The sequence below is a fragment of the Melospiza melodia genome, chromosome 8, assembly GCF_035770615.1.
Source record: "Melospiza melodia melodia isolate bMelMel2 chromosome 8, bMelMel2.pri, whole genome shotgun sequence".
NCBI classification, from domain to species: domain Eukaryota; kingdom Metazoa; phylum Chordata; class Aves; order Passeriformes; family Passerellidae; genus Melospiza; species Melospiza melodia.
Window position 1 is genome coordinate 34,794,755 of NC_086201.1, and position 26,835 is coordinate 34,821,589.

Here is a 26,835-nt window from a genome sequence, read left to right on the forward strand (position 1 = left end):
TGGTCTGAAAGCAGCTACTGGCATTAACAAGAAACCTCTTTGCCAGTACCCAGGAATGCAAATAAATTTGATCAAGTCATGAAGTTCTAAAAATTACGTATCACAAGCAGCATCCAGTACAATGCTGTATCAGAATTTGGCAGCTGAATGCTGTCTATATTGAGAACATATTTTCTGTATAAATCCTGGGTGTGAAACTATAGAAAACTGGATTTTGTCCTTGTTTCTGCCACAGAGAAACTGGGTGAGGCTGGATAAGTCACTTAGGAGTACTAAACTGGTCATTAATTTTGTGGTTTTCATTCTCTCAGTGCCTAATTTTGAGACAATTTATGTTTTTATTTCACATCCAAGCAGTGTCAGTTTTGTGTGTGGAATGCCCAGTCCCTCTCCTAACCATGATGGAACCCATCTACCTGTCTAATACCTGAGGGTGTGCTGGGAGCTGGGAGAGCAGGCTGCCCATGGCACATTGGTTCCAGTGTTTCAGTAACCCTGGTGCCAGGAAATTCTCCTCCACATGGATCTGAGCTCTGCCCTCCCTCAAGTGAGTGGCTGTATTAAACCCCCAACTGATGTTCCTCAGGCCCCTCTGGGGGCAGCACTTCCTGACCTGAAGGTTGATTTTGTGTGATGTGGTCAAGTGTGGAAAGCCCTGAGACTGAAAGTATTTTGCATCTGAAGAAACTGTATTTTTATTTATGGCTCAGTCATAATAAATTAAAATAATCGATGATTGTTTTGAAAGCAAATTACTGGGAGTACTATATATCTACCATGGCAAGTGCTGAAGAGATGAGAATGTCTTATAATGCCAGAGTGAGTTGTATAAACAAGGGTATTTATATACTCAACAGCAGCAAATCTCCCAGAGGGTTTTTTTTGTTGGGTTTGTTTTTTTTTTCTTGGCTGAGTCTCCACTGATCCCACTTTATCCCCAAGGAGGAGGAGGAGAAAACTAATGTTCCTATCACACATGTTCCATTATTGATTTCCATTCCAATCCACCCAAAGTCTTCTGTGCTGGAAATAATTAGACCCTGTGAACAGAGATGAAGCAAAAATCTATACAAGGCTGGATTGCCAGAAACGAAGACAAGGGTGCCTAATTAATGCTGCATATAGAATGCCTTTTGGATGAATGGGCTTCCCTTCCTCAGAAGCAGCTCAACAGCAGTTGTGTCACAAATTTGCTGTTAATTAAATGGTGTTCACTGTGTGCCTGTAAAAATGGCATGGAGGAAGAAAAACATTGGACAGCAGCAGCATTTTGCAAAAGCTCTGCAATTTAAAGGGAAGACTGTGAAAAACAAATTTGCAGCCTTCATACAGACAGCAAGATATTTTCTTCTGTATGAAATTCACTTTATAGGTTTTCCCAAAGCTCCACAGGAATGTCTGGTGGTCACTGCAGAAGTTTGGGCGTGGCAGAAGCTGGACTGGGAGGGTTGAGGGTAGGCAGAATGTTCCTGGCAGCTGAGGATGGATGAGAGCACAGCTGCAGCCTGGCCAGGGCGTAAGGATTGTTCAGGAGGAGTCAGGGTCTAGAGGAACACACCAGGTAAAATTTTCTCTGCATGGAAGGTGACCTGAAGGTGATCTAAGGCTGTATAATGCAGCTTGGAAACTGAGAAGGGAGATCTTTAGGAGGTTTTAAGAGAGCTGATGGAAAGGCTTCACAACAGCCCCCACTGAGAGCAGAAATATCTGGAGGGGAAAACTGGAGGGGATCTGAAGTGTCTGAAGCAGGTTAAGAGAAAAATGTCAGCTGTGTGCACATGCAGAAGGCAGCAGTGGGGTTGTTGGTGCTTCAGAGGTCTCTGTAGCAGAGGGATTCTGGGACAGCTCTTCTCATCCTGTAATTTGCAGGCCACTGGTGCCTTCCCTCAGCCTTTAATTCTCTCCTTTTATCTCTATTCCCCCCTTGCTCTTCTAGATATCTGCTGTGGCCAATCTGAGTGATACAACTGCTCTCTGTGCATCTCTGGAGAATTTAAATAGCATCATTGCCTCCTTCTCTTTTTTCCTATAAATGCAGAGGAAGTTTATCCTCTTTAGGAGAAGATAGAAAGCATTTTTTTCTAAGAAAGTGGAGAATGAGTAAATCCCAGGCTCCTCGCTCGAGCAGATGGATTCAACTGAGGAGTCTGTAGGAATCTTCCTAGGCTGGGCATTAAACTGCAAGAAAAGATGTTTTCTGATGAAATTCTAGTTGACATAAATATATTTTTAGCATGGGTTTGATAGAGGGAATTATTTTTCCCACTATAGTAGATGCTGTGGTTCTGGTTTAGGAATTTTATGAAACAAAATTGAGTGCAGGAGAAAGGTGCTAATAAAAAAGAAGTTTTTATGACATTGTGCCTTCTAAGTCCTCTCTTTTCTCCCCATCTGGGTGCTTAGCATTGTCTGTCTCTCTCCTCTCATTCTGCTTTAATAAGCTTTTTTCTCTCCGACCTGTCGGCCCCGATGCACAGCTGAAATAGGTGCACACACAGGTTGTGATTCTTCTCCCCATTACTGCAGTTTGAGTCTGAATTCCAGATTTAATCTGCCTAAAGAAGCCACTCCTGGGACTAAAATCAACTACTAGAACTTTTTGATGTTCAACAAAATAGTAAGGCATTACAATGATTTAAATCAAATAACCAAATCCATATGAAATACTCTTCTTGTTATCTTTCCAACAGATTGATTTTCTTCCCTGGATCCATTCTGAGCTGCACTGCAGTTGCTAAATCAAAAATAAACTGAGTTTTCAGTCTACGGGCGTGTTAAGTGTATGATTTCCATTACATCACAGCGTGCCACATATTAAAAATGAAAACATGGAACACATTTTGAGTACAGAATTGAAATGAATTTTCTGACCTAGTCCCAGTGAATGGGCTCTAAAGTGCTGGCAATGCCTGTAGCTCCTGGACTGTAATTATCATTTCAGTTATTTCACAGTGGTAGCAGACTTTACACCTGTGGGCACAAGTGGGGATAGGCTGACATCGGTGCTTTTTGGAATTATTTTGGATAAGTGGGAATGTTAATGATGTTGGTGCAGCTTGTTACCCTCTTGCATGTTTGTCAGAACATAACCAAACAAAGTATTTCAAAGCATTGTTTGAGTGTTAAGTGGAACTTGAAGAGAGTGTGAAAACAATTTTGGTTTCATAGAAATCAGTTCTGTTCTTTTGTCTTCAGCACCAGCAGCAGCAGCTCATCTCCACAGCGTGTATTTTGAATTCTCATGAGCTTAGAAAGCATCGCCATTTGCTCAGTCCATCCAGAATCAGACTCCTGGGGCTCTTGCCCTGAGTTAAATGGATCTCATGTGTTTCCTATGAAATGGAGCTGGTACAGAACATAACCTGCCTTTCTCTTCTCCTGCAGCTTGGCTTTACACCCCCGGAAGAACATCGTGCTGACGGGCGGTGATGACCACCTCTGGAAGACGTGGGGCTTCCCCGATGGGAACATCCTCCTGACAGGGGAGGGACACACGGACTGGCTCTCAGGCTGCTGCTTCAGGCCCAGGTCAGTGCCTCTCAGCATCTTTTGCTGCTCAGAGTGACCCCCAGAAATGTTCAAAGTCTCTTTTCCCAGCCCGAGTGCCTGAAGAATGAGTCAGAGCTCTTCATTTCTAGGTCTCAAGGTTGTTTATTGTATCTTATCTATAAAAAATTTTCTCCTGCCCTGCCAAGGTCAGCTCAGCAAGACAGTTCCAGGCACTCTGCCTGCCCCCCGGGCTGTGTTATGTCTTTATACTAAAAACTATGTGTACAATGTTTACAATTACTTTCCAATACATATCACCTATGTTAGACAGTGAGCTTCTACTCTAAACCAGTCTAAAAGTGCCAACAGCACAGCTGAAGATGGAGGCCAAGAAGGAGAAGGAGAAAGGCTGGACATGCCCAGATCCCTCCATCTTGCCTCCTGAACCCCCATACCAAAAACCCCAAAATCTACTTTTTCACCCTGTGATAACTTCAGTATTATTGCAGTTAAACTGTTGTGGCTTGCTGATCTCCATCTAAGGTTGGTAACTTGCTCCGAGGGTCATAATCAAAACCACAGGGGCATTTTGGGCTCTGTGCCAGGGCTTCTGTGCCCCCTGGCAGGGGTCTTGGCTGTTCTGGACAGCCAGAGGGATGTTCTGGGTTCCCACAAGTCCTTTTACAGGCCCTGCTCCCTCCTGGAGCTCCTCCATCCACTGCCCTGCTTTGCTGCCTCTGTGTTCTCCCCCTGCACTCTGCTGAATTCCCAAACATGTAGATAAAATGTTCCTCTGCCTCTCACAATGTTGACTTCAGACTGATGGCTTTTAATATTTTGTACACCTTAAACTCTGTCCCTATAGCAGTGCATGTAACAAGGAGTAATAAGCTTTTCAGGCCTTGCTATATTAATTTTTTCCCTGTTTATGCATTATGGCAAACACAGCCCCATTATTAATAATACTGAAAAGTTGATTTCTTGTATTATGCATTATTTGTCATATGACTAAGAATATTTGGGTTTACCTAAAGAATATGAGCTTTCCTGCCCTTTCATCTTAATGATTTGAAGCTGAATTAATAAATGAAGGTGAACATGGAAAATACAAATTAAATATTTAAGTTACAAGGGTCATGGAAATAGGGCAAACATGAAGTAGATTTTTTCACCTTTCTGTTGAAAAATAGGACACCATTTTACTCTCAAAACTAAAATGCATTTGATAAGGCTCAGCTTCTATATGTTGAAATTAGTTTGCATCAGATTTGTGAGGCAGCATTTTAAATAGAGTTCTTTACTGTTAGTATAATAAAGGTCTGCCAGGCTATTCACCTGAGGCTTGGTTATAAAAGGAGCATTATTAAGCCTTCAACCTTGTATTTTCATTGTGTTTATTTTATTGAGCAATATTAGCTCTCTTCTTCACGAGGAGGAAATGTATCCTATTTAATTTCATGGTTCCTCCTGATTTCTGAGTTTGTAATGAGCTACCAAAGGCAGACATAGTCCTCTAAACACAAGAAAATCCCCTCCTTCTTTTCAAAACCTCAAGGAGCAGGAGTCACGCTTTCTGGGATGAATTAAACATGCATTTACTCTTCTCTTGCATCACTTTCTCCTAAGAAAAATAGACTTTTTCTTAAGATGCTTGCATTTTCACTGTGTTCTCTTTTTCATTTGTATATCTTTAGAAATAATTACATTTAAAAGAAGAGGACAATATTTAACTTAAATAATTACATGTAATACAGGAGGAGAGAAATGGAAGCTTGTTTTAAGGTGGTAGGAAAATTTATCTATTGCTGCATGACAGATTTCAGAGTTTGTTAGTGCTGGACATGGTTTAAACTTGCAGATAAACAAAATCCTGCCTTTTCCTCTTACCTGTTGTGAATGTAAAACTTAGCACAGGGGAAGAAAGGGAAATACAATTAGAAGAGCATGTTATCATTTATAAGGCTGCTGGCCATACTAATCAGATTTCGATAATGCATTGTTACCATGACACCCGCTGACTCAGAGACTCAGAACTATTTTCTCATTAGTCTTTGACCAGAATACAGTCCTTTCAATAGGCTTTCCTATTTCTCATTCAATTATTGAAATTAAAATGAGTTGAGGTACATCATTATTCTCTTGCAGTATAAATTGACTCCTGCTGAATGCTCTGGAGTGATTCAAAAGCAGTGCTGTTAAAATATTGTCTTCTGTTACTGCATAAAATACATAATGTGGCAGAATACATTTAATCATACTTTAATTTTTTTAATTTTTTTTTTTAGATAGGAAACTTTTATATATCTGTTTTTCTCGGAAGGAAAACCAATTAAGTAAAAATGAACAGTTCTAATAGATTTTTTTTTTCTTTTTCTGGAATCAAATGTAGATAACTTCTAGTTTTGTTCCGTTGCAAATCTTGTTTAAAGATTTGCAGTGATGTTCACTCCAGAAGTGAAAAAGAAAAATATTTTTGTTCCACTGGGCTATTAAGTGGTGACCTGTGTAGAACTTCCATAGTTGTATAGTCTTTCCTGTTTGTTCTCTGTGAGATCACTTCTCTGAGTTTCTTCTCTCTCTGTAAAATCAGGTTTAGAACAACCTGCACCTCTGGTGTGGGAAGTGTTCTGTGTGCAGGCACACGAGTCTGCTCTCAGATCACCTGCCACAGCATCCTGCAATAATAACCCAAAATCTAATGATTTGAGGGGAGCTGTGATGGGCATTTCACTGATGCTTCTGAACATACAAATGACTTAAAATCCCAGAAATCTGGGGGTTTATGTGCTCACAGAGTATTACTTGAGCAAGGGGCTTTCTCATGGTTGTCTCTGTGCCACCACTGTGTAAACAGGGGTAAAGCTGCCAGGTGGCTGGCAAGATCTAGAGACTTGAAGCTAAAGTGCTTCAAAGTTGGGTTTATATATCCTCATTGTCTCCAGGAAGTAGCAATACCAAGGTAAAGGTGTGGTTTAGGCTCTGGATTAGAGAAATGAGGATTGTCCTTAGGAGCTTTGCCAGGACTGTGTCCTTAAGCATCATCACAGAGCCTTAGGGGCAAAGAGTTGTTGGGTGGAGGAGTCTCCCCCCTCATGCCCCCGCTGACAGTGTGCTTCATTCCACAGTGATTTCATGCTGAAAGCCACCTCTGTTTCACCTGTGATCAAAGCAGGGTGAGGTGACACTGTGCTGAGGCTCCAAGGCTGCTGCTGTGTCGCTCCTGGGGCAGCACACAGGCTTTGGGTGCCCCGTGTGTTCTCCCTGCAGTGGCTCCCAGGACAGGGGATGAAGGGCAGCTGCCTGGCTTTGTGCATGTGAGGAGAGCAGAGCAGCTCCCTGCTGATCTGACAGTAAAGCATTGCCTTGAGCTTTTAAAATAAAAGTAAAACTTCAAACAGCTCCTGTCATCTGCAGCTGGGAGGAGGGAGGAGAACAGTGCTTCCTGCTTTGAAACTCAGGTGACACCTGGTCAAACTTCAAAAAAAACCAGTGTTTTTAGTCTGGTCTGGCTGAACACTGCTTTGCAGATGAATTAGCTGTTTCAAGCTCCTGTCACTGTTGAAAAATTTATTGTTTTTCAGTGTGGCTTTCCTAGATGTGAAGGAATGAGGGAATGAGAATGACTGCTGTCACAGACACACAGAGGTTTTGTGGTTGGAATCTGGAGAGCTGGGGAAGAGCTGTGTCATGCACCTGTGTGTGCCAGGTGGCTCAGATATTTGAAATAGCAAACAAAAATCTCCATCTTCTGCCAATTTCCAGGATAAGTTGAGGATGTTAATGCTGTACCTCTAAGGACCATACTCTAATTACACAAAGGTGTTTCATGGCATGTACTAGATTTATTTATCTTTGTTACTAACCTTCCTGGGTGGCTAAAGAATTAAGCTCTGCAGCATAGCAGAAGTGTGTGTTAATGTCTGATAAATCCCAGTGAACAGTAAAATATTATATTCTTGCCCTGCCTGTGGGCTAGTATAATATGTAATGTCCTTAATATATTCATAAATATTAATCAAGTCAACTCTTCTAAAATGTTTGTAGCCCTTTTAATGCAAATATTGTCTGGTTCTGTGGAATACAATGAATTTCTGAATTGAACTACAAACTGTAGGTTCTTGAAGCTATTTAAAACTTGCATTGAAAGTTGACAGATTGTCAACTCCTTTGTAATGTCCTGTTCTCCTAAAAAAGAAGCAGAGTTTCTGGTGTTCCTGAGTTCCTGAGGAAAGAAATCAAAACTGTTATCGATTTATTATTATTATATAAAAATTGCCACAGCACTTAGAGAAAATCCACACAGGTAAAAGTCCTGTTGCTGTTGGAAAACATGTAGGCAGTTAGTAATTAGTAGAAAAAACTAAAGGAAAGGTAGAATAAGTATGTTCATGCACCAAACATGCAAATAAAGGCATGTAATGTTTGATACCCTTGAAGAAGTTGCCAATGAGGGGAAGCAAGGGAAAGATGAAATAAAAATCCATGTTCTCCAGAGCATAAGTATTTATATATGTCTGGGTGGTATTTCTCAAAGCTGGAGGAGCTTATGTTACTCAGATGAAACCTGTACATGGATATAGGAGAAAGACAACCCTGTAGAGAGAGAATTAGCAGAATCTGTGGAAGAAGGATGTGAGGAATTGGAGAGAGATTGAATGAGCTGTGGAGGGAATGCAGCTCCAGGTGGGCTTGAATTCACTCAAGATTTTAGGGCAATTCTGTAGCAGGCTCTGGGTAACTGAGCTCTGTTCAAGTGCTCAAGACCAAGTCCAAAATGTTGCTGACAATCCAGAGTGGGGAAAAAGAACCAGAATAATGATATTTGCTCAAAGTTTTCAAGAGCAGTGTCTGATAAATACAAAATTGTATATGTAAGACTCTATCATAGTGGAAGTTATTTTCTCATCATACAAAACTTCTCAGAATTTTTTTTTCATAAAATCCTCTTAAAAAGTAAATTCCTGAGCAGAATTGAAGTCAGAATAAACTTTGAAAGTTAAATTAATTCTTACTCAGGTAAGCCCCTAATTTTATTTTTTTTTTACATTATTTTAATTTCTTTTTTGATTGTGTCATTTGTGAAGAAGCTCTCCAGAGATGACTTTGTGTGGAAGAAGGAGAGACTGAAAAGCCCAGCAGAACAGGAATGGAGGAAGGGACTGAAAAGCCCAGCAGAACAGGAATGGAGAAACCTCTGAGGAGTGATGGGAGGGAGGGCAGTCCCGGAAAGGAGAGGCAGCTGGGTTTGATCCAGGCAGGCTCAGATGTTCTGAGGCAGCAGGCACAGGCTGACACTGCTCCTTGCTCACTGCATCTCACAGGACTCTGTGCTTGGAGGGAAACACTGAGGAGCAAAAATCAGGCTTGACAGCTTGGCAGGTCTAGGCACCACTTGTGAATTTCTCAGTGGACGTGCCTTTGTAGTTTGGGAGCCCCAAGTGCTTTGATTATCAAGGTGAATTACAAGGTGTGCTGCTTTATTCATCCCCCACCCCTGCTGCTCTTGGCTCCCCACAGGCTGTGCTGCTCAGGAGTGTCCCAGTCCTGGGAGCTGCTGAAGCATAAATCCACACCAATCTTCTTGACAATCATAATGTCCTCAGGTAGAATGTGTGGTGAGAAACATCTGCAGGGTATGAAGAGAACCACACAAAATCTGGTACTAAAGATAAATGACTGCTTTCTTAGTTACAAATTACAAATAATATCATTTAAATAGCTAAGATGGTACAGGACCCACAAAGCCTCAGCAAATGAAAAGCACTTGATGACATACAGGGAAGAGTAGGTTCTTTAGTCACAGTAGCAAGATAATTTAAAACATTCCACTAACATCAAATGTATTTCTCCTTGTACTTGAATAATTCCTAATGCCATTCTTCAATTCATTTTTATTTCTATGAAAAGAAGCAGGAATTATCTATGATGCCATGTTGTTTAATGTTCTGGCTTCCAAGATTTGATGCTGTAGTTGTTTGGTGGAACTAGGGGGACTTAGACAACAAACAGTCACTGCTGAAGTTATCATTCCAGGATCTACAAGATGTTGCTACAATCTAATGTTTGTTTGTTTTAGTGAAATGCAGCAGCATTTGTCTGCATGGAAACTGTAATTTAGCATTAAGCAGTGGGATTTGACTATGCTACTGCAGGCTCTCTCTTAGAAGAGACCTTCACATATTCTTTTGGGGTCTGCAAAAAATCTGTCCCCAGGAAGAAATTAAGAGAGGTTTGGAGTCAGTGATTTTCAACTGTTGGTTTTTATCACCCTTCCTTCAGAGGCACTGCCCAGGCTGGGTCAGCAGTCACACCAAGGTGACCCTGTACATGTAAGCCAGCAGAACCAAAAGAAGCTCCTGGAGATGAGCAGGCTGGAAATTCAGGGACCATTTCAAACCCTGTTATGAAATAGTTTCTGCAGTGATGTGCTCAGGGACCATCCTGTTTGTTGTGCTCCACATTGCTTTTCCAGTGGTGTTAAGAATTTGTGCACCTTTATGGGATTACTGCCCAATCCCACACCATTTCCACAACCCCTGGACCTCACAGGTAATTCCCTGGGCAGGCACTGTGTGGCTCTGCAATGCCCTTTGGAGGGGTTGAGTTCTGAGCATGAGCTGCCCGAGCGGGCAGGAGATGTGCAGCACATCCCAGGGATAGGTTCTGTCTGCACTCTCAGGGAGCTGCTGGATTCATGATGGACTGTGGGGGCCTGAATATATGTATTGTTATAACAACAACAAGAATACAACAACTGAAGTATAGTAGGAGTCCTTGTGAATATCTATATGTAGTGAGAGTCCTATGTATTGGATAGGTGGGTCCTGTTGCTCTGGATGAGCTACAGCTGCGGGATCCTTGGTTGGGCAGCAGCTGTAGCTCATGAAGGCCACTGGGATAAAAGGGGGTGGGTCGAGAGCCCAGAAGGAGCCCCTGTGAAGCCGTGAGGAGAACTGCACAGCAGAGAGGAGCTACATGGTAGAAAACCAGCTAGAAGGTATGGACTTTAAGAATATCATAACAATATATGGGACTCTAGAAATATGCAGTACAATAAGATAACAACAATAATTGGTGACCCCGACGTGATGAAGAACACGCAGGCAAACATCGAAAGAAGGTATGGACTTTAAGAATATCATAACAATATATGGGACTCTAGAAATATGCACTACAATAAGATAACAACAATAATGGACAGCACAGAAATCTTGGAAGTGGTTTCATGAGCAGAGTTTACATTACAGGGTTCCATTGTTGCACCTTTTAGCTGGAGAGTGAGGAACTGAAGCAAGGCAGGACTGGCCCTGGTGGGAGAGGCTGCTCAGGAGCTGCTGTGCACACCTGGGAGCCAGGGAGGACGAGGAGGAGGAGGAAGGGAATGTCAGCTTCACCCTCCTGCCTGGCCACTGAGCCAGCCAGAGCAACAGTCCTCCCAGGGAAGAGATTTGGAGATTACTGATAATAAAAGGTCCATGGACAATGAGCTACAGAACACTTTCTCTGCTGGCTTTGGAGTTGTGAATGCTGAGTTTCACACTATACATTAAACAAGGCTGAGACTTGAAAGCCACCAACTCCCCTCTAAGCATTAAGTTAAAAAAGAGTTGTAAGGCTCAGGTTAATCACAAAGGTCTCTGTTGGCTATCTGTGGAATAGAATTATTTTGATTTGTGCTTTGAAATAGTCTTTAAAACCTCATTCAGGTCTCACTGCAGAAACAGATGGGTTTTATTTATCCTTTTACTACTATTGATAGCTATGAAAGAAACGTGAGATAGTCTGTATGTTCTACTTAGGACTTTTGAACACTTATTTCATGAAAAGGCATAATGATTTAATTTTTTAGAGGATGATTAATTCCTGTATAGTTCAATAAAGCCTTTAGTTACCAGATTACATACTAAATTTGCCAGTGGTAAGAAACTTCTTTTGAGTGGTACGATTAATTTTCAGTCATCCGACTGGCTTTATGTAACACATCATATTTAGCAGTCAAGACATCTGTTAAAGTGTTTTATCAAACTGAGCTAATACAGGAGCCCAAAGAAAAAAAAGTTGTATTCATTTATTCTGCAAGGAAAAAAAAACTATTTCAGAAGTCTTTCATTCAGTTCCCCAGAGTACAGTATTCACTGTGTGCTTGGTGTTTTCAAGTATAGCAAAATTTTAATTTCAAAAGTAGCTTTATTTATTTCAAAATCTTTGAAAAGCTTCATACTTTTTATACAAGGAAACAATTTCAACATAACATCATTCTCTCTCAAGCTTACAAAGCCTGCTATTTTTACCTCACAAACATGTGTGGGTGGGCATTAGATTTCCTTTGGGATTCTCAATCTCATTATTTTTATCAATAAAAAGCCTCTGCTGGACAAAGGAATAAATCACATATAAATGAAATATGAGAGATTACACGAGAAGCTCAGCTTTTGCTTAGTCTAATCCAATATTTTTGGCCAAACGTCTCAATGTCAAAGGCTTTATAAGTATTCTACAGGATCAGTCTGGCAAAGAGAAATCAATAACCAGGTAATGGATTTGATTAAAATTTTTCCCCTTCCACCCACTCCCAAAAGCCAAATGTTTCTACCCATTCTAATCTCTTCTGGCATGTGGCACTGTTGGTTATTCTCTGTGGGGTTTTGAGATGTAAATATATACATAAAGTATGTTTTCATTTCAAAGAGCTCTGTTAACTATTGGTGAGTATCTATTTCAAGAAAAAACTGAATCTCATTTGTATCTCATTTTCAGTTTCTTTGGAGAGCTCAGTTCTGCAATGCTGAAAAGCATGAAAACATGGGCTGATAACAATTGGAACTTTGCTACAGATTTAGATCCTGATTTGTTGTTCAGTATTTGGCTTTTTTCTGAGGAGAATTTCCTCACACAGGCTAGGGCTCCCAGCAGGTGTCCAAACTTCTGGAGATTTTCTTTGTTGCCAAATCCTCAGTTGCCTGCTTTACCCCAGTGCTTCTCATCTTCTGTCTCTGAGGTGGTTGTAGTGGCAGCCCACATGCCACCTGGAAGGTTTGCCTCCAGATACATTCATAATTAGGCCATTCATGTTCTCCAAGGCTGTTACCTCTTACCTCTGCTCTACAGAAGTAGTTTTCCCCATCAATAAAAAGACCAAAGAATGTTCCTATTGCATGGAACCTGGAGAGTCTTTCATTATATTGATTTTAGAAAGCAAACAGTGTGCAATTCCATAGTGTGGTTACTGAATAGGCTTCACTTTTCATCCATGAAAAACTACCTTTGGCTTGTGTTTCTTATACAAGGAATGAAAACAGTGACCACTCCAAGGTAGTGATTCACTAATAATATCTCCATTACAATAATTCAGTGAGTGGCAGGAGAGAGAAGTGCTGAGGACAGCTGGAGACAGGAGAAGGAGGAAAGGTTTGGCAGAAGCAGCAGTCCTCCCACTGAGCAATTCAGATGTATATTTGAAATAACTACAGGAAGAAAAACCTTTGTCATAAATGCTGCCCTTTGCTGAAAGAACTCTGCAGTTGCTTTCACAGGTGGCTTTAAACACACTGAACTTCAACACCAGTGACTGCATCCTCTTGATAAACTAAAGCCATTTCTACTGATGAATTTGCAGCCCCTCCATCACAGATGCAGAACATCTCTGTAAAGGCTCTTTACAAAACCTCAATCTTCATACCCACAATGTGTGACCTTGGGTGCATTAGAAATCCTAATGGGGATAGAAAGTAAGCTGGTCTTTGTGTAGTATTATTTAATTTCTTATTTAATTACCTTATCTTCATCTATGCTTGCCCATAAGGTAATAGTTTTCAATTGTTCTGAATGTTTACCTTACACAGAAATGGTATTATTTTGCTTAAGTGATGACCTCATGTGCTACATTCTGCCATTATCTGAATTTTACATCTGAAAACTGACATATTTAATTTGGAGGGCTTTAAAACACTCTGATATTAGGTTGAAAAGATACTGTGATTATCAATTTCACAAAAGAGGTGTGAAGTTTAATCTTTCTCTTTACAATTTCTCTTTCTGAAAAAAACATCATTTAGTTATTAAGAATCACCATATGGATGTAATTGTTTTGACTTAGAAATTGCAAGGAAACTTTCTGATCAACTGTGAGGTAATTAGATTTGGTGTTTACTTGAAAGAAAAAAAGTAATTTCTATATGATAACCACTTTGATAGAGAAAGAGTGGAGGAATAGGCAGTTGAAATCTCTTTATAGAGTATCAATAAAATGGGATATTTCTAAACCTATTAGTTCAGCTTCATTGAAGTCATGAGTGTGTTCTCTGAAAGTTTTGCAGAAATTTGCCTGCTCTTCAAGGAGCTCTTGGTTTCTTTTTCTGTACATCTGTCTGATTTTCAGTTCCTGCAGCTCTTGCTGCCTGTGAGTCACCAGAAGCAGTTCAATTTTGCTGATCATTTATTAAGGCTGTGAGAAAGAAACCTGTTGTTCACTTTGGTGGTTCAGATTTTGAGTAGTTTAGCTTTTCTTCTGGCCTCATCAGCATTTTGTGCTGGAGAGCTGGAGATGCAGAGGGAGCTGCCATCTCTCTGGGGCTGGGGAGTCTCAGTTCACTGCTCTGATCCTGGCCATGTTGCTCTGACTCTGTTCAGGGTTGTTATACACATCAAAACATCTCTCTTAATAGAATCTCTTGTGTTATGTTTCTGAGTGCAATTAGAATCTTGATGCCTTTAACATCCTCGGTTCATTATTGCTTTCTTCTGTGCAATAAAGGCAATTGTATTTTCCCTCAGGTCTGCTGCAAGGGTTCTAGTGGAGTGGCTAAGGAGATATCTGTGTTTGTTATATTGTTAAAACGAGCCTTTCCTAAAGTGCAGCTGTTAAAATAACAAACATTAGTGTTAGAGTTGACTAGAGAATGGCAATTCAATTGAGGCAATATCTAAGATATTTGAATTGGAAATAACCCCCAAATATTTAGAGTGTTTACAAGATTTTGTCTGGAGCACAAACTCCAGGTATGAATTGCACAGTCATTTATTGTGTTTCTGTGCTTCCCCTCAAGCTGTGTGGCTGCAGTAATTTGGGAAATTCCAGATTCAAAAACAGTTGCAGTAGCACAGGAAGCAGGAGGAGTTGCCCAGCTGGGAATGAGCATCAGGACTTGTTTGACTGTTGAGAAATGTGGATGTGGAACCAAGTTTTTATTTTGTGATAATTACTGTCTTTGTGTCTGGATAGTGTATATAAAACAAGTGGAGCTCAGAGGGAGAAGGCCACAGTGTTTGTGTCTGTGGTTTAGATTACCTGTGTTTTGTGTTTGAAGGGATTTCTGGTGTCTCTCTCTTGAGCAGTCAGTGTTTAGGCTGAGAAGCATCGGGACTTGTTTGACTGCTGAGGGATGTGGACGTGGAACCAAGTTCTTATTTTGTGGTAATTACTGCCTTTGTGTCTGGGTAGTGTATATAAAACAAATGGGGATCAGAGGGAGAAGGCCACGGTGTTTGTGTCTGTGGTTTAGATCACCTGTGAGAGTTGCTGTGTTTGAAGGGGTTTCTGGTGTCCCCTCTCTTGAGCAGTCAGTGTTTAGGCTGCATGGCCTCATGGATGAAAGCTCAGTTTTCATACAAAGCCTTTCAGAGAAAGGGTAGAAATTTATATTCACTTTGCTATTCTGCTTTCTCTTGTATCAGCCCAGGATTCTGCTCATGTTCAGCATTTCCATTCCTCCTCCACTCTTGCAGTTAGATTTTTATTGATCACTGTCTCCATTAACTCACTCCCCATCCTCAAGCTGTGTCCCTGTATCCCCAGGGCATGGCTCAGTGAGCTCATCACCTGCCCCAAGTACAAACACTGGGCTCATGCACTGTCCTGTGTGTTTTCTTGGCCTTCACTGCCAGGATCATTACACAGAGTGAGTTAAATATCCTTCCAGGGGCCTGGGAATGTTCAAATCCCAGTGCAGAACTTTCCACTGGCTGCAAAATCTCTGTGCACTCACTGAACTCTCTCTGCATATGAATATGCAGCTTAAAAATGATGCTTTATACAAACATGCAAATGGGATTAATGACTGTGGTTCATTAGTGGCTATTGATTGTGATTAGACATCCCTGGACCACCACAGGGGGATGATAATGGATTTAAAACGACTGAGTCACAACTTTGCATTTCAGAGGAACCGAGACACAGGATTATCGCTGTTAATATAGGTCATAAATCTGTTCTGTACATGGAATTCATGGATCTGAACTCCTTCCAAACTACATTTTTCCCTACTTCAACAGCCCTTCATTACAATTTGAGGATTTGGAGTCATTCCAGTGGAGGAAAAATGACCAGACTGGATGGGATGGGTGTTGAGATGAAATATCACACTGTAATGGCTCACTGTTTAATGTATGTCATGGATATTGATTGGTACTATGCATGATTTTATGTGGGCTAAATACATTATTTTAAAAATTTAACAGTGTACAGAAAGACTTTAACTTACACTGGATTGTTTTAGAGAACGTGTTGGAATGGTACAGAATAGATCTCATTTCTGCAAAATGTGGCGGTTTTGCAATGTTTACTCATTAGATTTGATTTCAGGTAAAATAGTTATTTCTCATGATGTTAATGGAGGAAAATTTCCTTGGCAGTAGGCTACAGGAAAGTGGCACAACTGGACCCAGGAACACTGCTTTCAGCATAAGAGGGCCTCGTAATTGTTGGAGATATCACTGGCCAGGCTCCCACGAGCTCCCTGCTTCCAGCTGGAGGCCAGGATTCTCCTACCCCTTGTTAAACATGTGTCTGATTTTGCTGTGGGCTGCTAGATGTGCATTGGCAGGAAGCTTTTAGAAAAGGCATCTTTTTTTAATGCCAAATAATTGTAAAAAGGGAATTCATTGCTGTCTAATTTTCCCCAGAGCCCTGCATTGTGTAGTGCCTGCTGTCTTGCTGACACATATTTTGCTACATCTAATCTCCAAGTATTGTAACTAGTTTATCTTTCCTCTTTTTATTTTTATTCCTTACCTGGTGTGCTTCCCAAGCCTCCTAAAAGCCAATTTTAAATTTAAAAGCTGCCTTCTACCAGGCACCTAATTTATTTTATAACCACCTCTAATTACATGATATTGCATGACAGCTAAGCCATTTTCATGCATCAAAGAGTCTAGCCTGCAGTAAATAGTAAATATTTTTTGGGGAGTACCAAGCTCAGATACTGGAATGGGGAAGGCCTGAGTGGAGTCTGTGCGGTTTGTAACCTGCATTGGAGCAATCTGGAAAATACCAAATTATTGTAACAAAAAGTCATGTTAAAAAAATTATTAAAAATCTATAATGATCCTATGAATGTAGAACTATAGGCTGTGTTTAGAGTGGGCCAGCACTTGGGGAAAAAGGGATACTTGGGCACAGGAAGATGTGCAGGTAAGAGCAGTGGGAAGGGCCTCAGGTGAAACAGGATTGCTCACACAGCAGCTTTGGTACCAGTACTCAGAAAGGAAAGATGGTTTTAAGTATGGAGGACTTGCTAAATTGAAATTTGTTGATAAATGGCATGAATTTGTTACCTTGGAGTTCACCCATCCCATACCAGGACTCTTCCTGATAGTTAGGAGCACATTGTATTTAAAAGTCTGCAGATGTGAACCTGTCACTCTTCAAGTGGAAGTAGCCTTGAGGAAGTTTACATGGAGAAGATGAACTTCATTCAAACAGAAGTTTGCTGCTTGTGTGATGCCTAGTCCTGGTGTCAGTCTGTCCAGAAGCAGTTTGGTGCCAATACCTTGCTTTGCTGTTTGCCCTTGCTGTCACAGCCAGCTGCAGCACGAGGGGAAACACTTGTCCTGGCACAGGTCAGCGTATGAGCAGCAAATAGCACAGAAAGATCTCCCAATTAGGTAAAGTGGAGTGAAAAATTGCCTCAAGTTTTGCACTTGGCATGGTACACTTTGACAGGATTCTGGGGATTTCCAGCCAATAGCCTCATGGCAAAAGATTTTGCAGGATGGTTGTGTTTTCCTTCCCTTACAAAAAGCCATGTGTCCATGTGCCATCCACCATCTGCTGGGTACTGCCCTGCTTCCTGCCTTTGGAAGGCTTTCCTTGGCTTGTAGAATGGCAGTTTATAATTGATTTTGTGTTTTTGAAATTTAATTTTTTTCCTCCTCACCTTCGATGATGAATGAGAAAAGAAAAGGTATTTTTGTATTTCTGCTGCTGAGTATTCTAGCATTCACCTTCTGTAAAAATGACATTTCATATCTATTAATAAAGTGAGGAAAATTTGGCTTAAGAATATTCTGAAGGATGAAACATATTACAATTACTACATAAAATGTGTCTTAGACACATAGACCACCAGGATAATTAAAGCAACACCCAAAACGAACCATGGATCCAAAAAAAAACCTAGGGGTTCTTAATAAGAAGTGTCACTGTAAATAATTAATGAGTCTTAGAACTTCAGCAACAGAAAAGTGAACTATATCTGAAGTCTGTTTCAAGGTCAGAAAATCTTAGAAACAAAATCTTTGCTGCTGAGTGTTTTGTTCAAACACAGACTAAGACCATAAGGATGGCTCTCCATGCCAGAATTTTCTGGACCATCATCCAGTTCCCAGCAGTAAGTATCAGGGCATGCCTCAGAATAGCTAAGAATAGGAAAGGCATTGGTGAGGTTTGGTCTTAGTACTCCCCTGGACTCTCCTTCTTGTTTCAAAGTACTTTGAGCCAGATGCTGTTTCCATGTAATCCCTGGTGAATTCCTCTTCCATGTCTTTGTCCCATCTTTCTTTGGACCCACAGAGAGTTGAATCCACATCACCCTTTATAGAGGAAGTGTGCAAGCATCCTGTCTGGTGAGGCACAAAATCACCCATTGCCTTTCCAATCATTTTCATGGGAACTTCTTAAGTTGTAAATTGACTCCAACATTTTTTAAATTCAGCCCAATTTCCACCTTCTCTGGTGAGAGGAAAATGCAGGGCAGTGACAAAGCAGGAGAATAAAGAAGAGTTGCAGCAGCTGCAGAGCTTAACTGATGTTTGGCATTTCCATCCCTTACATTGTTTTCAGCACCAACTGGAAAATGGAATTTTTAAATACAGCTGTTGTATCCCAAGGTGGGACTCCATTAGTAGATGTCTGCTTTCCTACGTGTACTTGTCTGGATTCCTGATTTTACTCTGTTTCCAAGTAAATTAGGTTTACAAGGATGTATTTCCCCCAACCCCCTTGCACATGTTCCTTATGGTCTCTTCCACTCTCTCTGGTAACTTTTAACTCACAGGGTAATTCTGGCCAAAATTCAATGACAGAACTCTAAAGAATCAATCAATTCTTGATATATTTATTTCATCAATAGCTAAGATGATGAAGGAAGTAGGCAAAAGATGCTTCCATAGGCACTCAGTGTTGATTAGTTCTGTGCTTCATGGAATAACTTTTTTTCCTAGGCATTTTCTTTTTTTATCTTTCCTCTCTGACCTAGCAGAAAATGTCACCAAAATTCAAGTAAACTTTAGCAGCATTTGCAGTTCTTCCCTTGTACTTTACTGTGCCCACTGTCAACCTGTGCTGATATTGCAAATAACATAGAGGCTTTTAGAATTTTGCTTTAGAATAATTGCATGAACAGAGGTAAATAAGAGACATCATTTTTCCAATTAACTGATTGGAATATTGATTTTGAAGTGTTTTTCAGTGTCATGGTGAAAGACCCTTACCCCTGTGATGTTTTGGACTGTATGTTTAAGATTTGCTGTTGTGTTGCTGAGGCTTGTGATGCCTTGTGAAGGCTGACCTGGAGCAGAGGCTGGACAGAGTTAAAGAATAAAGCAGGGATTTATTAAAAGGCCTCCATGGATGCACCTTGGGCAGCACAAGAGCCCAGCCAGGGCTGAGCTGGGCTGAACCCAAAATGGTCACAAAATGGACAACTGGTCACAGAGTCTCACACTTTTATAAGTGTTGGTCCATTTGCATATTTGAGTTAATTGTCTAATTACAGCTTTAGCCCATGCAGTCCCTTCTTGCTTTTCTCTCTTCATCCCACATTGTTTGTGCTCTTGGGCCTGAGATTTGGATCATTTGTCCTTGGTCCCCAGCTAGAGATGGAATTGTTTTGTCTCCCTACTCTGTGAAGAGAGCTCACCATCTCCTTATATGAAGCTGAGACCCACACACTAAAGCAGCACAGAATGTGAAAAATATAAAAGCTAAACCTGAGGCATCACTTGCATTGTTTAAGCTCCAGTCAGATGCTGCCTCTTGCTGCAGCTTTTTTAGGACAAAAATCTTGAACCCAGGTTGTGTTTGACTTAGTTTTGCTTTGAGAACTGTTGTTGGGTCTTCAGAGGGAACATGAACAATCCCTGGAGCAGCCTGAGATCCAGACCTCAGTCCCTTGTCCAGAAATATTTGAAGCAGGAGCAATATTTGCACTTTGGCTGTTGGTGTTAGGAATGACACATTCACAGGGGAGCACTGTTGGTGTAGCTGTTGCCTTCACCTGACTGGCACTCACCCTCCTGAAATGCTGTAAAGTGACTCTGTGCCAAAGGCTGATGTTGTTGCTGAATATGAGTTTTAATTATTAATGTGTCTACAACTTGGGAAGTGTTAATGGAGAGGTGTCTTTGTAGTGAGAACAGTGAAGCTGGAAGGAGCAGGAATGTGTAATGAAAAGAAATGTGTGTTTAGAATATATGGGGAGGAAAGATTTAAGGCTTGAGAAGTTAATGTTCCACCCCTTTTTGTGGAAGGTGGAATTAATGTTTCCAAAGTTGTTTCCACTCTAATTGTTTCTGGAAGAGCAGGTTTACAGTATCAGTTAGGAATACTAGAAATACCAGAAAGGTAGAACTTTATGTGCATTTTGTGGTTTTAAAAATGGTCTATCCATGGAGGCAAGACAGGGGTTATGGGTGCCATGGGCTCTCCATTGCCTAGAGTTTTGGAAAGATTCTTCTAGACAAATATTTTATTCAATACAAGCATGTTTCATCCATATAGTCCTTTGGTCTGCTAGAAAGTACAAACAGAAAACCTCCAAAACCAAGCCACACAAGACCCTACAAACCCAACTGTTTGGGATCCACAGAGCACCATGCACAAAGGTGCTGCTTCTTTACAAAAACACCACATTTCTGACAGCTGGCAAAGTCATTTGCATAAATGTGAATGTGTTTGAAGTGACAGAACAAGATAGGATTTACCTTTTTCTTGTCTCCTAATATCTTGCCTAGTTCTTTGATGTATTTGTTAAAAAACAAAGTGTTTTATTCTCCTCTGAGTTAGATATATGCACAGTGCACAGGATTTTTTGGAGCTTTCTCTGTTAGTGAGCAGTCTGAAATTCAAATGGAGTTTATGTATTGCTGCTGAGAATTAAGGCTGAGGTCATATTTTCATATGTTTTAATATCAAAATAAGCTTTATTTTTTTTTTAAATCAGTCATATGATAAAGGACTGTGTGACTACCATACCTGGGTAAAACTGACAGACTAAACATTAAAAACAGCTGCTTTCCCTGATACATTTGTTTCTTCCCCCCACATGCTCTTATAAGGAAAAATAGCACTGTACAAAAAACCTTGCAGCCATGGGTAACAAAACATTCCCTCAGATTTTGGAGCATTTCCTTTTTATCTCCCAGGACTGAAAAATGCTGCAAATCAGAGAAAGTGTGTCATTATTGATCAGCTTTTAAGTAGATAGGGCTTTTTCCTAATAGCAGCATCTTGATTTAGGTGTCTGACTTGGCTTGACACAGCACTTTGCTGTTCATTGTGTGTGTGTCTGGTGTGAATCCTGACCAGGAGGGTTTCCTGAGCAGGGAGTGCAGCCCCTGTGTGAAGCAGCCCTGACAGCCACCATTCCCTTTGTGCTTCCCAAAAATGCTGGTGTTAAGTTCCTACATGGATAATCACAGGTCCCCATCCTTTAATGACCTGATGCTTTTTTTGTGCACAGGGAATATCTGGGAACTTGTCTTGCAAGGGGCTGGGGCACTGGGTTCCTGTATTCCTGAGTATTTTTGCCCTTACTTCCACTGTCAGTCTGTCCCTCAAAACTGCTTCCTGCTGCACTTTTGTTTCCAATCTCCACTATTTTTTCTCCTTTGATCTGTAAGGAGTGCTAAACCTCACTTGTAACTCCTTCCCCTGCTGCAGATTGCCAAATTGAATCCATTTGAACTACCTTCCTGCTCACATCTGTTTTCTGAAAGATTTTCATCACTGCCTGGATGGTGTATTTTTGAAATTCAGCCCAAGGAACCTGTTCTTTGTGTAGCATTTTGGGGATTATGTATTAAAAAATGCATAAACCATATATCTCTTTTTGTGATTCACAACAGTGGCAGTGCATGTTTCCCTCTGAATCAATTGCAGATTTCATCAGTCCCACTTTATACCTGACTCTGAATTTGTTTTAAGCTCCTATTTTATAAATGTCTAAGGACTATGATAATTTGTCATTTCTCTAATTTTATCTATCTCCAGAACTGAGATCTGGCTTATTAAAACTGAAAGTGTTTCGTTAACAAAAGCACATTTATTCCTGACAGCTTGACAAAATTAGGGTCTCCTCAGAACCCCTACTCAGACTTCAAGCCTTTATGCTCTGATATATGTGACAAAAGCTTCAGGACTATTCTTGTGCAACGTTATAAAAAAATGTTGAGAGATTAATCTCTCCAGGCTTTGTCTGAGGCATGGGGGTGTAACTGCATTAATGAATATTATAATGATATTTTCACAAAAAATAGCAACCTAAACTGCAAGTGTTAAAAATAGTCAAAATCTTGGCTGGGTGATCTTTCATAGTGGCAAGTTCTCCCCTAAGATCTATCAGGTAAATGATGCACATATTTCAAGCTGTCACTTGGCTACTTTTACCAAGTGATTCAGTGGACATCTATTGGAAAAGGAGGAAAGGGAAAATATAACATAAAAGGGTTGACACCACAGGTCCCAGACCTTTTTTTTTAAATTAACTGCAGCACTGAATTACATATCTCTGAGTGTATTCTTACTCAGAGTTTTACAATAGTGCTTAGGATCAACCCTTGAGCTGTTTTCAGTTCCCACAATTTTATATCCAGAGATGTGGAAGAAGGATTTCTACTGCCTGAGATAGGACCTTTGCCATTATTCAAATAAAAGAGTTCATTGGATCCTAAGGGCAAGGTCATCTTATTGATGTTGCTCAGATAACGGCAGAAATTGGTCTGAAAACCTACAGCTTAACTATTTCTGACCTGTGCTTTTGTGTATTATCCCCAAACATTTTTCCTGTTTCTTGTTTTTGTTTAGTATGAAAACAATTTAAACAGATTATTGCTTAGAAAGTAAAAACCTCTGTTATTCCTGGGAGGGCTGTGTTAACTTTTTTCAATATTTTAAAAGATTTTGAGATGAAGGCATTCTAGATGGATTGATCTAATTTTCATATCTTGATAGGAATTATATTAAAGAGGCAAATTACAGGATCCATGGATACATTTATGACAGTGAAGCCCTGGGAGCTGTGAGCATGGCTTTGGAAATTAAGCCTCAGAAATCAGTTGGGAATTCTCTGAAGGGTTTATTGAGCACTTGATCAAGGGAGGTTCATGAATTTCCTATACTTGGATTTTCAGCAAATTCTTCTTGAGGTCATTTGACAGAAACTCTCATGGAAGCAGAACTGTCCTGAATAAAAAGGAAATTTATTTCACAAGTTTAAAAACTGGTGAAAGGATAGGAATCAAATGTCACTTTCAGAACAGAGAAATTAATTTCTGAGTCCCACAGAGATGTGTGCTGGGACCTAAGTTGTTAAGATGATCTTGGAAACTGGGGAAGGGAATGAGGATGAGCTTGCTTATTAGCCAGGGCAGTGAAAAGGAGCATGTGAAGAATTACAGGAAAAAATTCCTGTCTCTACAGTTGATTTGATGGTGAAGCAGCAGCTGAAAATCAGTGCAGGTGATGACAAAGGAATACACACAGGAAGAAACAGTCCTAAGATAAGAATAGATAATAGGTAAGAGTGTGTCTAATTATCAGCACTCAGGAAGGAGATCTCAGAGCCACTGTGGTCAGTTTGCTGAAAATTTCTCTTCAGTAGTGCCAAAAATAGTAACTAAATGGAAAGAAGACAGAATAAAGCAGGAAACAGTGTCCTTGTGTGCCTTCCTTGGGGACCTGTTCCTTCCCTTTCAGCTGGCAGGGTGCTGAGAGGGATGGGAAATGTGCTCCAAGGGCACAAGGAATGAGTCAGTCTCCATCCTGGCAGGGGAACAGGACAGGCCCTGTCCCACCACAGCTGGTGGCACACTCAGACGTGGTGAAGGTGCACTCAGTGTTTGTTTTTCATCACAGCAGTAGAATTAGAAGCATGAAACAAAATGAAGTAAGGTGTTTAAGACCCCAGAGGAGCTTTTCACACAAGGCATAATTAAATTTTGGAATTCATTGACATAAGAGATTGCAGTTGCCAAAGGTTTGCATATGTTCAAAAATCAATTACTCATAGGGAAAAAAAAATAAAAATCCATGGATTCTTCTTAAGCACAAAGAAATCCTGAGCAACAGGGTAGGTCTGGGAGGGTTTAATAAGAGAAACACTCTAAATACTTTTTCTAATTATTTTATTAAGAATCTCCTACTAGTTATATAAAATGTTACAGATGGACTCTTAGTCTGAAGCCATATGTCTGTGCTTTAAGGAGACAGAATTATACTAGTTTATATCTGAGATTTGGCCAAAAAAAAATCTGAGATGAACCCTGTATTTTTCATTTATGTAACATATCTATGACCCCAAGAGATGGTGAATGTGTTGAAGTGTTTATACAAACTTAGAAAAAACAAAATTAAGATGCTTTTAACAAATAAATATATCTTGAAAATTGTATGAATTTGGAAAATAACAAAATATTCTTCCTTGAATCTATCTTATTGTATTTTGAAAGGTCTGGTTAACTCATAAATGAACTGCAAAAAGTAGGAATTTATTTGAAAGCCATACTTACTTTCCTGCAGGGATAGCCACTCCCTATCTCCCTTTCTTTTGATAGTGTATTTATTAATATGTGGCTCTCGGGGTCTTTCTGGGTTGCTGTGACCCCAAGAATGTTCAAAGTCTCTTTTCTCAGCCCGAGCACTTGAAGAATGAGTCGGAGCTCTTCATTTCTCAGCCTCAAGGTTGTTTATTGTATCTTATATGTAAAAAATTTTCTCCTGCCCTACTGAGGTCTGCTCAGCAAGACAGTCCGAGGCACAGTGACTGTCCCTGGGGTGGTGGTATGTCTTTATACTAAAAACTACCTGTACAATGTTTACAGTTACTTCCCAATACATATCACCTATATGTTAGACAGTGAGCTTCTACTCTAAACCAATCTGTGAGTGCCACCATCACAGCAGAAGATGGAGGCCAAGAAGAAGAAGGAGGAAGGCTGGACATGCCCAGATCCCTCCATCTTGCCCCCTGAACCCCCATACCAAAAACCCCAAAATCTACTTTTCTACCCTGTGATAACTTCAGTAGTATTCTGCTTAAACTGTTGTGGCTTGCTGATGTCCATATAAGGTTGGTAATTTGCTCCACAGCTCATAATCAAACCCACAGGTGTTTTGGGCTCTGTATTCTCGGAGTTTAATTGTTAATTGCAGCCCCGAGGTACGTGAAAAGTCTCTGTTTCGGCCGGCGTGTCCAAAGAATGAGTCGGAGCTCTTCAGTTTTCAGTCTCAGAGTTGTTTATTGGATCTTATCTATAAAAATTTTTCTGTCCAGCCAAGATCCACTCAGCAGGACAGCCAGAGGCACTCTGCCTGCCCCCGGGGCGCTGTTATCTCTTTATACTACAAACTATGTATAACATGTTTACAATCACTTTCCAATACCTATCACCTATGTTAGACAGTGAGCTTCTACTCTAAACCAATCTAAAAGTGCCAACAGCAGAAGATGGAGGTAGAGAAGAAGAAGAAGAAAGGCTGGACACGCCCAGATCCCTCCATCTTGCCTCCTGAACCCCCATACCAAAACCCCCAAAATCTACTTTTCTACCCTGTGATAACTTCAGTATTATTGCACTTAAACTGTCATGGCTTGCTGATCTCCATATAAGGTTGGTAATTTGCTCCACGGGTCATAATCAAACCCACAGGTGTTTTGGGCTCTGTGCCAGGGCTTCTGAGCCCCCTGGTAGTGGTCCTGGCTGTCCTGGGTTCCCACATGTGGCCACTTCATCCATAGCATGTCAGAAAACCATGCACAGTAAAATATGAACATTTCCAAAGATCATTTTTGTTCCTATGTTCATATTGTTCGTTTATGTTCATATTTAAGGTAAAATCAACAATTGTAATTTAACCTGTCTTTCCAAACAGAGCTAAATTATTTTGCTTGACCATTTCTCATCTGTCTCCTGGCTCAGACGTGTTGTTTTCCTGTGGCAGTGGCACCCAGCTGGTGACATCGAGCGGTGACACCACGGTGCGGCTCTGGGACCTGTCGCGGAGCGGCTGCATCCTGACCCTGCGGGGCCATTCCCGCGCCGTGCGCGGCTGCACCTGGCACTCCTGCGGGGACTTCGTGGCCTCTGCCTCCGCCGACTGCACCAGCAAGATCTGGGATGTCAACAGGTACGGGGGCTCTGTGCTCGCTAATTGGTACCTTCATTAACCAGGGGTGGGGTTTAGCTCCCCATCGATGGGTGGAGTTCACTCGGAGAGCAGAGGGAATCAAAGGCAGTGCTGGAAAAATCAGCCTCGGGTGGGATTTACTAGATAAAGGGAGCTGGGAAGGACTTAAATTAAAATAGTGTCAAAAAGAAAGTGTTTGCTTTTACAGGCTTTCACTTGGTATCCATTATTCTTCACTGCTGCGGGTTTTTTAAGGGAAGAGCTTAGTGGAACTTCAATGTGTAATTTGAATAAGTAACTGCATAAAACTCTCAGTAAGTTTTGTATATGCTGTTTCAACCTCATAAGTACACAACACACTCTAAGGTTAGCCGAGTGGAAATTTATTTTAGTCATTATCTATGTTTCAGCAAGGTGACTCTTGATTAATAAATCAACATATACCTTCTTTGTTATCCAGGCAAATGCATTTTTATGAAGGTGCTTTTAAAATATCAGTGTATTTGTGCTTACCAATTAATTATTAGTTCCTTAACTCTCTCCAGTTGTCTTCAGTTTTGATTTACTTACCCCTTAAAGAAATGGGATGGATTTATCTCTTTCCAAACTATCTCTCTATAAACTAGACTCCTGTACTGTACTGTGCTACGTCTGATCATTAACAGCTGAGTGCCATCAGTCCACAGAGAAGTTTCCAATCCTATGGGCCTTTTCCCTGGTTCTTT

The 26,835-nt window shown here is 40.7% G+C and overlaps 1 protein-coding gene across 1 annotated transcript in view; it reads left to right on the plus strand.

The window, feature by feature from the left end:
* Nucleotides 1-26,835, plus strand: part of SPAG16 (sperm associated antigen 16) — a 379,392-nt gene that overhangs the window by 173,833 nt on the left and 178,724 nt on the right. Inside the window, exons 11-12 of the mRNA XM_063162650.1 lie at nt 3,385-3,528; nt 25,925-26,110. Of these exons, the coding sequence (XP_063018720.1) occupies nt 3,385-3,528; nt 25,925-26,110 (330 nt within the window). The remainder of the gene's footprint in view (nt 1-3,384; nt 3,529-25,924; nt 26,111-26,835) is intronic.